Raw genomic sequence first — 12,632 nt, forward strand, 5'->3', positions numbered from 1 at the left:
GCACCGAGCCTGCCCAACCTTACCTGGCTGAATGCTCTCGGTTGCCCTGCCAGTGTGGCGAGGTGGAATAGCCCGCACTGGGCTATGCAGGCGAACCGGAGACACCGAGCGCAAGGCTGGTGCCATGTAAGCCGGCCCAAGGAGACGCACTGGGGACCAGATGCGTAGAGCCGGCTTCATGGCATTTGGCTCGACGCTCAATCTAGCCTGGCCGATACGCGGAGCTGGAATATACCGAACCGGGCTGTGCACCCGCACTGGAGACACCGTGCGCTCCACAGCATAACACGGTGCCTGCCCGGTCTCTCCAGCCCCCCGGTAAGCACAGGGAGTTTGCGCAGGTCTCCTACCTGGCATAGCCATACTCCCTGTAAGCCCCCAAGAAATTTTTGGGGCTGACTCTCGGGCTTCGCTCTGCGCCGCCGTGTTTTCCTTTTCGACTCCATTCGCCTATAGCCTTCTTCGCACTGCTCAAGCGAATCCCATGCGGGCTCCTGCACTCTCTCTGGGTCGGCCGCCCACCTGTCGATCTCTTCCCACGTCGTATACTCCATGCCATTGCTGTCCATAACGTCCTCCTTTCGCTTCTCCTGTTGCACCTTTGGGCGGCTACACTCCCCTGGTTTAGCCCAGGGTCCTCTCCCGTCGAGGATTTCCTCCCATGTCCAGAAATCCTTATTAAGCATCTCCTTTTTCGGCTTCTCCTGCCTGTTGACACGCCGCTTGGTCCGTTGGTGGTGGGTGATTCTGTAACGGTTTTCTAGTGGTGATGAAGGAGAGTCGGACCAAACTGCAGCGTGTCGATTGCGATCCATATTTATTAAACAAAAACGTAAACACGACTAAACACTAAACACTACAAAACAATAAACATAAGGAAAACCGAAAACAGCCTATCTAGTGCAAACTAACAGAGAGTACAAGTAAGACACTAAGGACAATCACCCACGACAAACTCAAAGAATATGGCTGCCTAAATATGGTTCCCAATCAGAGACAACGATAAGCACCTGCCTCTGATTGAGAACCACTCCAGACAGCCATAGACCTTGCTAGACAACCCACTAAGCTACAATCCCAATACCACCACCAAAACCCCAAGACAAACACACCACAATTACAAAAAACCCCATGCCACACCCTGGCCTGACCAAATACATAAAGATAAACACAAAATACTTTGACCAGGGCGTGACAATTGTATTATATATTGTATTATATATTGTATTATATATTGTATTATGTATTGTATTATATATTGTATTATATATTGTATTATATATTGTATTATGTATTGTATTATGTATTGTATTATATATTGTATTATATATTGTATTATATATTGTATTATATGTTGTATTATGTATTGTATTATGTATTGTATTATGTATTGTATTATATATTGTATTATATATTGTATTATATATTGTATTGTATTATATATTGTATTATATGTTGTATTATATATTGTATTATATTGTATTGTATTATGTATTGTATTATATATTGTATTATATATTGTATTATGTATTGTATTATGTATTGTATTATATATTGTATGATGTATTGTATTATGTATTGTATTATATATTGTATTATATATTGTATGATGTATTGTATTATATATTGTATTATATGTTGTATTATATATTGTATATATATTGTATTATATTGTATTATATATTTATATATTGTATTATATATTGTATTATATATTGTATTATATATATATTGTATTATATATTGTATTATATATTGTATTATGTATTGTATTATGTATTGTATTATGTATTGTATTATATATTGTATTATATTGTATTATATATTGTATTATATATTGTATTATATATTGTATTATATATTGTATATATATTGTATTGTATTATATATTGTATTATATATTGTATTATATATTGTATTTATTATATTGTATTATATATTGTATATATATGTATTATATATTGTATTATATATTGTATTATATTGTATTGTATTATATATTGTATTATATTGTATTATATATTGTATATATATATTGTATTATATATTGTATTATATTATATATTGTATTATATGTTGTATTATATATTGTATTATATTGTATTGTATTATATATTGTATTATATATTGTATTATATATTGTATTATATTGTATTGTATTATATATTGTATTATATATTGTATTATGTATTGTATTATATATTGTATTATGTATTGTATTATGTATTGTATTATGTATTGTATTATGTATTGTATTATATATTGTATTATATATTGTATTATATATTGTATTATATATTGTATTATATGTTGTATTGTGTATTGTATTATGTATGTGATAGGTGGTTGGGATACCACTGTGATACAGTTTGTGTTTGTCTCGCCTGTCTATCTCCAGGTAAATGCACTAGCTGTGGGTTTCTCTGGATGGGAGCGTCTGCTGAAAGGCTAAATTGTCATGTAAATGTAGTGCTATTTATATTTATGTATATTATGGCTTTTATTTGTTGTGTTGTTTCCTGTTTGGACCCCAGGAAGAGTAGCCGTTGCCTCGGCAACAAGTAATTGGGGATCCTAATAAATAGTAAATACTAAAAAAACATCAGCCAATCCTGAACCCTTATGCAGGGAAAATGAATAAAACATCAGCCAATCCTGAACCCTTATGCAGGGAAAATGAATAAAACATCAGCCAATCCTGAACCCTTATGAAGGGAAAATGAATAAAACATCAGCCAATCCTGAACCCTTATGAAGGGAAAATGAATAAAACATCAGCCAATCCTGAACCCTTATGAAGGGAAAATGAATAAAACATATAGGCTAGGTCAGGGCTATTTGCCTGCTGATGGTTGACAGATATAGGCTGGGTCAGGTCTATTTGCCTGCTGATGGTTGACAGATATAGGCTGGGTCAGGTCTATTTGTCTGCTGATGGTTGACAGATATAGGCTAGGTCAGGTCTATTTGCCTGCTGATGGTTGGCAGATATAGGCTAGGTCAGGTCTATTTGCCTGCTGATGGTTGACAGATATAGGCTGGGTCAGGTCTATTTGCCTGCTGATGGTTGACAGATATAGGCTGGGTCAGGGCTATTTGCCTGCTGATGGTTGACAGATATAGGCTGGGTCAGGGCAATTTGCCTGCTGATGGTTGACAGATATAGGCTGGGTCAGGGCTATTTGCCTGCTGATGGTTGACAGATATAGGCTGGGTCAGGGCTATTTGCCTGCTGATGGTTGACAGATATAGGCTGGGTCAGGGCTATTTGCCTGCTGATGGTTGACAGATATAGGCTAGGTCAGGGCTATTTGCCTGCTGATGGTTGGCAGATATAGGCTGGGTCAGGGCTATTTGCCTGCTGATGGTTGACAGATATAGGCTAGGTCAGGGCTATTTGCCTGCTGATGGTTGACAGATATAGGCTGGGTCAGGGCTATTTGCCTGCTGATGGTTGACAGATATAGGCTGGGTCAGGTCTATTTTACCTGCTGATGGTTGACAGATATAGGCTGGGTCAGGGCTATTTGCCTGCTGATGGTTGACAGATATAGGCTGGGTCAGGTCTATTTGCCTGCTGATGGTTGACAGATATAGGCTGGGTCAGGGCTATTTGCCTGCTGATGGTTGACAGATATAGGCTGGGTCAGGGCTATTTGCCTGCTGATGGTTGACAGATATAGGCTGGGTCAGGGCTATTTGCCTGCTGATGGTTGACAGATATAGGCTGGGTCGGGGCTATTTGCCTGCTGATGGTTGGCAGATATAGGCTGGGTCAGGTCTATTTGCCTGCTGATGGTTGACAGATATAGGCTGGGTCAGGGCTCTTTGCCTGCTGATGGTTGACAGATATAGGCTGGGTCAGGGCTATTTGCCTGCTGATGGTTGGTAGATATAGGCTGGGTCAGGGCTATTTGCCTGCTGATGGTTGACAGATATAGGCTGGGTCAGGGCTATTTGCCTGCTGATGGTTGACAGATATAGGCTGGGTCAGGGCTATTTGCCTGCTGATGGTTGACAGATATAGGCTGGGTCAGGGCTATTTGCCTGCTGATGGTTGGCAGATATAGGCTGGGTCAGGCTATTTGCCTGCTGATGGTTGACAGATATAGGCTGGGTCAGGGCTCTTTGCCTGCTGATGGTTGACAGATATAGGCTGGGTCAGGGCTATTTGCCTGCTGATGGTTGACAGATATAGGCTGGGTCAGGGCTATTTGCCTGCTGATGGTTGACAGATATAGGCTGGGTCAGGGCTATTTGCCTGCTGATGGTTGACAGATATAGGCTGGGTCAGGGCTATTTGCCTGCTGATGGTTGACAGATATAGGCTGGGTCAGGGCTATTTGCCTGCTGATGGTTGACAGATATAGGCTGGGTCAGGGCTATTTGCCTGCTGATGGTTGACAGATATAGGCTGGGTCAGGGCTATTTGCCTGCTGATGGTTGACAGATATAGGCTGGGTCAGGGCTATTTGCCTGCTGATGGTTGACAGATATAGGCTGGGTCAGGGCTATTTGCCTGCTGATGGTTGACAGATATAGGCTGGGTCAGGGCTATTCGCCTGCTGATGGTTGGTAGATATAGGCTGGGTCAGGGCTATTTGCCTGCTGATGGTTGACAGATATAGGCTGGGTCAGGGCTATTTGCCTGCTGATGGTTGACAGATATAGGCTGGGTCAGGGCTATTTGCCTGCTGATGGTTGACAGATATAGGCTGGGTCAGGGCTATTTGCCTGCTGATGGTTGACAGATATAGGCTGGGTCAGGGCTATTTGCCTGCTTATGGTTGACAGATATAGGCTGGGTCAGGGCTATTTACCTGCTGATGGTTGGTAGATATAGGCTGGGTCAGGGCTATTTGCCTACTGATGGTTGACAGATATAGGCTGGGTCAGGGCTATTTGCCTGCTGATGGTTGACAGATATAGGCTGGGTCAGGGCTATTTGCCTGCTGATGGTTGACAGATATTGGCTGGGTCAGGGCTATTTGCCTGCTGATGGTTGACAGATATAGGCTGGGTCAGGGCTATTTGCCTGCTGATGGTTGACAGATAAGGGCTGGGTCAGGGCTATTTGCCTGCTGATGGTTGACAGATATAGGCTGGGTCAGGGCTATTTGCCTGCTGATGGTTGACAGATATAGGCCAGGTCAGGGCTATTTGCCTGCTGATGGTTGACAGATATAGGCTGGGTCAGGGCTATTTGCCTGCTGATGGTTGGTAGATATAGGCTGGGTCAGGGCTATTTGCCTGCTGATGGTTGGTAGATATAGGCTGGGTCAGGGCTATTTGCCTGCTGATGGTTGGTAGATATAGGCTGGGTCAGGGCTATTTGCCTGCTGATGGTTGGTAGATATAGGCTGGGTCAGGGCTATTTGCCTGCTGATGGTTGGTAGATATAGGCTGGGTCAGGGCTATTTGCCTGCTGTGTTTCATGCGGGATATGGATAACAAAACATTCAGTACTCCAAATCTGTAAAAAAGTTTATTCATGTTTTTATATAAAAAGTAAATACTTTTCTGAATAGGAGAATAGAAGGTGAACGAAAAACGTCTAGTGTACATACAGTTCTATACATCAAGCTACATAATCAATTATTCTATTCAAATATACCTACACTTTAAACCTTTTCATACAAGTCGAAATACTCCATGTTTTAGTTTTAAACTTCTCTGTGGTCAACTTCTCAACCCCAATACAATGCTTTTTGGGCTACTCATCTTAGGCAATCACTGTGTACTGCATGAACATACAGTCCATATATTAGTTATATAAAAGCTATCATACTTTCAAAAATAAATACTGTACATTTCCTCCTTGAACTTGCGGCCTTTAGTTTCCATGCTGCTTAGCCTGTCTAGATGAGGATGCAATGCAATGACATAACGCTAGGTGGCAGTATTATACAGACAATGGAATTACAGATGTCTGGAAACAGTTGCGGTGCCTGCAGTCAACCAATGTAATTATTCTGCAGAAAGCAAACATATCTGACTCCATTTTGTTGCTGTTGTTAGTTCAGTGGCACATGGTCCATAGTATGTTGTTTGACCGATAGCCAGACATTTCCTATGACTGTGATATCATACGTTTGTCTTCGGTGGAGACTTTTCCAACCTTTTGAAGATTTCATTGCTGTTTTATTCCCGGGAACCCAGGTGTCTCAGACTGTCTCTGAACCGTGTGGTTAAACTTGACAGTGGGAGGCAGAAAGGTCAAAGGAGCAGAAAGTAAAGAAGAAAAAAGTATTTCTGATGTTTCCGGTTGTTTCCGTTCTCCTTTACGGAGCGTAGTTCTTTGGCCGTATCATCATTTTGACCGTCTTGAAGGCCTGCCTGTAGTTGGTGGGGTATGCTTCACTAGACATGTTGTGCCATGTTCCCCAGAAGATGCCGTTCCTCACGCCCTTGTATCTCTTGTGGTAGTATTTCCCATTGAGATTGGCTGACATGCAGGCGTCAAACCACCACCCAGAGCTGTAGTACGCGCCGCAGTTCCCTGACGGGTACATGTCGTTGTCCCTGTCTGGCGTGGTGAAGAACTTCTGGTCGTGGTTGAAGTGCTTGTTCATGTGCAGCGCGTTGCCGGCCGTGCCACTGTACCCGCTGATGGAGAGGCGATACCTCAGGAACTCGTTGGCTACGTAGAACTGGTCGAACTTGGCATACTCCCGCACCCCTTGGAAGTCCTCTAGTTCGATGCGCAGAACCATGTCCTTGGCCTTGGTCAGGAGGTGGATGCGGTCGTTGCCCAACCAGAACTCTCCCCGGGGGTCACCAAATCCCCTCTAGAGAGAGAGAGACAGAGAGAGAGGGCAAGGGCAGGGGGAGAGAGAGAGAGAGAGAGAGAGACAGAGAGAGAGAGGGCAAGGGCAGGGGGAGAGAGAAAAAGGTAAAGGTCCGTGTCAGAGGAGTCAAATCTGTCCCAATAGGCACCATATTCCCTACATAGTGCCTGGTCAAAGGTAGTGCACTATATAGGGAATAGGGTGACATTTGGGACACAACCTCGTGTTTTCCCTGATTCTCACAGGCCAGCAGGCCATTACATGGAATGTTACTGACCACGGTCTGTCACAGAGTTTTGTCAAATGGGTTTATTAACCTTGTACTCAGCCCAGGAGCGGTTGAAGCTGACGGTGCCATTGAGGCGCTGCTGCACCAGGGTCCAGCCGCCACCGAACGACTCCATGTCGCAGTAGACCTGGAACGTGCCGTTCTTGGGGTCTGGCGTGACCTGGTAGATGTCGTTCCTCCTCTCCGTTAGCATGTTGTAGTCAGAGCAGTCCTTTGGAGCGATGATGACTGTTGTGAGAGAGAGACAGAGAGAGACAGGGCAGGGGGAGGGAGAGAGAGAGAGAGACAGAGAGACAGGGCAGAGGGAGGGAGAGAGAGAGAGACAGAGCAGAGGGAGGGAGAGAGAGGCAACGGTCAGTGTCCGAGGAGTAAAGAAAACACTGTTTCCCTCAAAGCACAAGCCTCTCACAACCCAGCAGGCCATTGCATGGAATGTTCCTGACTTCCAGCCCCAGAGCTGACTGAGCGAGTTGAGCCATGGCCGTCACTGTGTTCATATAAGACTCTCACAACCCAGCAGGCATTGCATGGAATGTTCCTGACTTTCAGCCCCAGAATGTTCCTGACTTCCAGCCCCAGAATGTTCCTGACTTTCAGCCCCAGAATGTTCCTGACTTTCAACCCCAGAATGTTCCTGACTTTCAGCCCCAGAATGTTCCTGACTTTCAGCCCCAGAATGTTCCTGACTTTCAGCCCCAGAATGTTCCTGACTTCCAGCCCCAGAATGTCCCTGACTTCCAGCCCCAGAATGTCCCTGACTTCCAGCCCCAGAATGTTCCTGACTTCCAGCCCCAGAATGTTCCTGACTTCCAGAGCTGACTGAGTGAGTTGAGCCACGGCCGTCACTGTGTTCATATAAGGGGAAGATAGCCTTGTCAAAACGTGGGAACGTGTCACATGGGATTAACCTGCTGGAGAGCCTGCCAGTCCCCACTCTGTGTGTGTGATGATAATGCATCCTGACAGACACTTCTGGAGCTTAGAGACCCTGAGTTTTGGAAAGTGACGCCAGTCGACTGCTCAGGATAGGAGCCTAGGAAGCATGAGAGAGGAGTTGAGTTAGCAGAGCACAGAAGAGGACAGAGCAGAGCACGGAAGAGCAGGCTGTTTGTGCGTGTGTGTGTGAGTGTGTGTGTGTATCTCCCCCCTGTGGGCAGTACTCCTATCAAAGTCTGCCCATATGTGATAGTATTAGTGGTTCTCAGAATATGGGCGCCAGGCTGTGACTGACCCAAATATAACAGTCCGTCAGACAGATGGACAGACAGCCATGCAGACTGATAAAGGGGATTGACAGCAACAGAAGAGCAGCTGTATTATCAAGGAAGTATGCAGAGACGTAAAACCCTCATCTGGAAGTAACATCGTCCCAGTGAAAAGCTTGTGCATTCTCACATTACAGGCAAACAGTTCCTTTAATTCCTACAGAAAAAGGCTTGGGACATTAGATGAAGCTTAAAAGTGTTTATAAATTAATCGAGAACATGATTCAGTTAAATGATCCAAAGGTAGACTCCCTCGATGTATGTCCGCGAACACCGTCAAATCCAATCAGAGATAGGAAGCACACTGTTTAGTTTAACTGTGAATTAGGGCTTAATGATCTGTTACAGAGCTGAGATTGTGAGATGCCTGACTGCTGACGTTCTGTTGTCGTTGAGCCGACAGAGAGTTTCCGATATCAAGATAGAAACGTGGCCAGTAGAAAGAAGGCTGTGTCAACAACAGAACACAAGCACTACTGCACTTTGATACTGGATGCTCCCCACTCTTACTGAAAACACTTTATATTGCCTGTTTCTCCATAATCTTTACATTAATCACTTCTGACATTATCTTGTCAAGCTATCCAGAGTCATTTGCAGAGCTCTTATACGAAACATGACAGATTAATCTAAGACAAGTACTTCTACATAGTGTTCTGATCTCACCATGACCAACTGTCGGAATGCAACACATTGCATCATCTTGTTGGCAAGTGCAATAAAGGAGGTAGCTGTTTACACCATGACCGCATGTTAACACTGTCCCAATGTTCACACTGAAATGACTGCACGTTAACACTGTCACAATGTTCACGCTGAAATGACCGCACGTTAACACTGTCCCAATGTTCACACTGAAATGACCGCACGTTAACACTGTCCCAATGTTCACACTGAAATGACCGCATGTTAACACTGTCCCAATGTTCACACTGCTATGACTGCACGTTAACACTGTCACAATGTTCACGCTGAAATGACCGCACGTTAACACCGTCACATTGTTCACACTGAAATGACCGCACGTTAACACTGTCCCAATGTTCACACTGAAATGACCGCACGTTAACACTGTCCCAATGTTCACACTGAAATGACCGCTGCTGTCGGGAGTCGATCCATTTCAAAAGGATCTCACATGTGTTTTTCAGATAGTAGCCAATGGAGGAGATGGTTGTCACATGCTTTAGGAATGGTTCCATATCAATCTGGATGGATGGTAACATGTTATATGATTACTACTGAAATATGTCCCCTGGAGTTACCTCTAGATGGAAATTGAACTTTGACATGACTAGTTTGCATTCCATTGATAATTGGACATGGGGTTTTCAGTTCAGATCTCCAAAAGGAAGTACCTTACAGTGGTCTACAGTATTGAAACTGACAGGAAAATTATTTGTTTCAAATTGGTTCCTATTAAGCCGATATGAAAATATGCATATCTCTTTCCATCAGAAGGACCACTGAAAATATCAGAATATCTCACACTCAAAATATCAGAGTATCTCACACTCAAAATATCAGAATATCCCACATTCAAAATATCAAGAGTATCCCACACTCAAAATATCAGAATATCTCACACTCAAAATATCAGAGTATCCCACACTCGAAATATCAGAATATCTCACACTCAAAATATCAGAATATCCCACACTCAAAATATCAGAATATCAGAATATCTCACACTCAAAATATCAGAGTATCCCAAACTCTAAATATCAGAGTATCCCACACTCAAAATATCAGAATATCCCACACTCAAAATATCAGAATATCTCACACTCAAAATATCAGAATATCGCACACTCAAAATATCAGAGTTTCTCACACTCAAAATATCAGAATATCCCACACTCAAAATATCAGAGTATCTCACACTCAAAATATCAGAATATCAGAATATCTCACACTCAAAATATCAGAGTATCCCACACTCAAAATATCAGAATATCTCACACTCAAAATATCAGAATATCCCACACTCAAAATATCAGAATATCCCACACTCAAAATATCAGAGTATCCCACACTCAAAATATCAGAGTATCTCACACTCAAAATATCAGAATATCTCACACTCAAAATATCAGAGTATCTCACACTCAAAATATCAGAGTATCTCTCACACTCAAAATATCAGAATATCTCACACTCAAAATATCAGAATATCTCACACTCAGATTATCCCAATGAGTTTTGAAAGATAAAGTGTGATGAAATAATGTAATTCCCTTGTACAGTAGCAGTGTTAGTTTAGGACCATGCATAAATAAAGGGTGATGATCTGGAGTTAAACCTGCAACTCTCCTTTTGATACGGCAGAGTACTCACACTCAGTACAGAGGGCTGGCATACTGTACAGTACTGCATGCAGTGCGTGAAAGCCTGGTTTTATAATAAGTCTGTCTGGCTGATGCTTAGAGGAGAACAATAGGTTAGCAATAACAAGAGACTAGAGGAGCTTCTATAAGAGAACAAGGGGGCTATTTTCAATAACACTTACACTGAGGGGAGTTCTGCACTTTACAGAAAAATGATAGTTTAGTAATAACAGAGCGTTTTGTAAATCACTTAAAGGTTATACAGAATTTTCCTGTCAAATTGTCACGAACCTATTTGGTTAATGAAAGAAAGAGTAAATAGACGTACACTGAGGAGAGGGCTGGACAGCACACTGGTGGTTACAGTTGTTACTGAGCTTGTTGATCACTCCAGTGATGTTCTCCACCTTGCTGTCCACGATGGCCTCCACGTTCCTCATGTTGATCAGGCTTAGTTCCTCTAGACGGCCCTGCAGAGCCGTGATCTGTCCCCGTGCGTTACGCAGGCTGTTGGACATCTTGTTCATCTTCACCTGCATCTCAAACACAGAACCGCCGGTAGAGACGGTGCCTTTGCCAGTACCAGAACCGGTGCCAATGCCATCCCCATCAGGCCCTGTGTTGGTTCCCCCGTCTCTTCGTTCCTCCTTACTGGTGCTAGACTGTATTTCCAGAAACCCTGGTCCCGTACCGGGACCCCCTGCTGCCTCCCCGCTGTCCCTCTGCAGGCTTTGGTCAGCCTGCTGCCGGCACTCCTGACAGTCCCTCTTCAGCCGGTTCACCGTCTCCTTCAGGCTCTGCAGCTCCTTCATGGTCTTCTCCAGCATCCTGAACTGCTTGGGCAGCTGGATGGTCAGTGGAGGCAGGGTGATCTGGTAGGGGCAGTCGTCCTCTTCTCCACACTGGCCAGAAGGCTTCATCCTCACAGGGCAGCCCCCTGAAACCTCTCCTGTAGCAGCCTTATCCTGGACCTTATCCCATCTCTGGGCTCTGTCTCCTGGCTCTGCTGCGGAGCTCCATGGGACTGCCAGCAGAAGAGTGGTGGAGGCCACAACACACAGCATGACCAGCCTCATGGTGTGTGTTTTGACTGAGTGTGTGTGCGTGTGAGTGAGTGAGTGTGTGTTTCTCAGCTACGCAGTCAGAGAGAGTGAGAGCAGCGTGAGAGAGCAGCCTGCAGGAGAGTGAGCACAGGAGACTGCCTCCTGCCTGAGATAGTTGTGTCATTAATATCAGGGGAGAGAGGGAGGGAGGGAGGGAGGGGTGGGAGGGGCTGTGTTGCGTAATTCCACCACTCCATACCAGCAGCAAAGTCAACCATTTAAAGAGAGAGTAGGAAGGCAGAGTTCTGACTGAGCTGCAGTCCTTTAGAAGTCAGCCCATTTCCCTGAACAGACAAGTGAGTCAGTACAATGGAATTAACATTCTCTCCTGAGTCAGTACAATGGAAGTGAGTCAGTACAATGGAATTAAGATTCTCTCCTGTAGGTTTTCCCCCTCTTGTTGTTTTGCTGTTTTGTGTTCTTGGATATTTATCCTGAACTAGGACACTAAGCCCTTTATGAAGTGGTAGAAGTGGTCGGTTTGAGGGTCTTAGAGGGTTGATACTAGAATCACCTGAACAGAGAGAAAGGCTATGGTCCTACAGTGCACTTGTTTAATCTCCAAACTCCAATCTCAGTGTTGCTGTGGATCAACACCAATGTGTCTCTTTCCTTCTTAACTCTGGTCTCGTTGCCATGACAGTTTTAGATTCAATGTATGAATATGACATCACCACAACTCTAATGTCTGAGAAAGGCTCATTTGTATACGGAGCATCTTCTCTCTGCCACGACGACTTGTTCACTTTTCCTACTGATGGACTTTGTGGTGGGTTGTGGGATTCCTGTAAAGTGGGCTATAGCTCTTCACAGGCTGGAAGTCATTCACACTATATTACTCCACAGTAAGGTGTTCCATT

At 44.0% G+C, this 12,632-nt stretch overlaps 2 protein-coding genes across 2 annotated transcripts in view; one reads left to right on the top strand and one right to left on the bottom strand.

Moving 5' to 3' along the window:
- ccdc146 (coiled-coil domain containing 146) overlaps nt 1–12,632 on the top strand; it is a gene marked incomplete at its 3' end in the record, with an annotated part of 52,428 nt that overhangs the window by 5,766 nt on the left and 34,030 nt on the right.
- On the bottom strand, nt 5,473–11,861 carry fgl2a (fibrinogen-like 2a). Its single transcript, XM_042315515.1, has 3 exons — nt 10,998–11,861; nt 7,106–7,305; nt 5,473–6,788 (listed from the first exon to the last, which is right to left on the bottom strand). The coding sequence occupies exons 1-3, from the start codon at nt 11,743–11,745 to the stop codon at nt 6,282–6,284; spliced, it is 1,455 nt and encodes a 484-aa protein (XP_042171449.1). The 5' UTR covers nt 11,746–11,861; the 3' UTR covers nt 5,473–6,281.

This window comes from Oncorhynchus tshawytscha, unplaced genomic scaffold, assembly GCF_018296145.1.
Source record: "Oncorhynchus tshawytscha isolate Ot180627B unplaced genomic scaffold, Otsh_v2.0 Un_contig_6710_pilon_pilon, whole genome shotgun sequence".
NCBI classification, from domain to species: domain Eukaryota; kingdom Metazoa; phylum Chordata; class Actinopteri; order Salmoniformes; family Salmonidae; genus Oncorhynchus; species Oncorhynchus tshawytscha.

Coding starts and splice junctions, on each gene's coding strand:
- fgl2a (XM_042315515.1), bottom strand. CDS start 11,745: ATGAGGCTGGTCATGCTGTGTGTTGTGGCCTCCACCACTCTTCTGCTG. Junction 7,306..10,997: donor TGTCCAGCCCTCTCCTCAGT/GTACGTCTATTT, acceptor CTCTCACAACAG/TCATCATCGCTCCAAAGGAC. Junction 6,789..7,105: donor GCTCCTGGGCTGAGTACAAG/GTTAATAAACCC, acceptor CTCTCTCTCTAG/AGGGGATTTGGTGACCCCCG.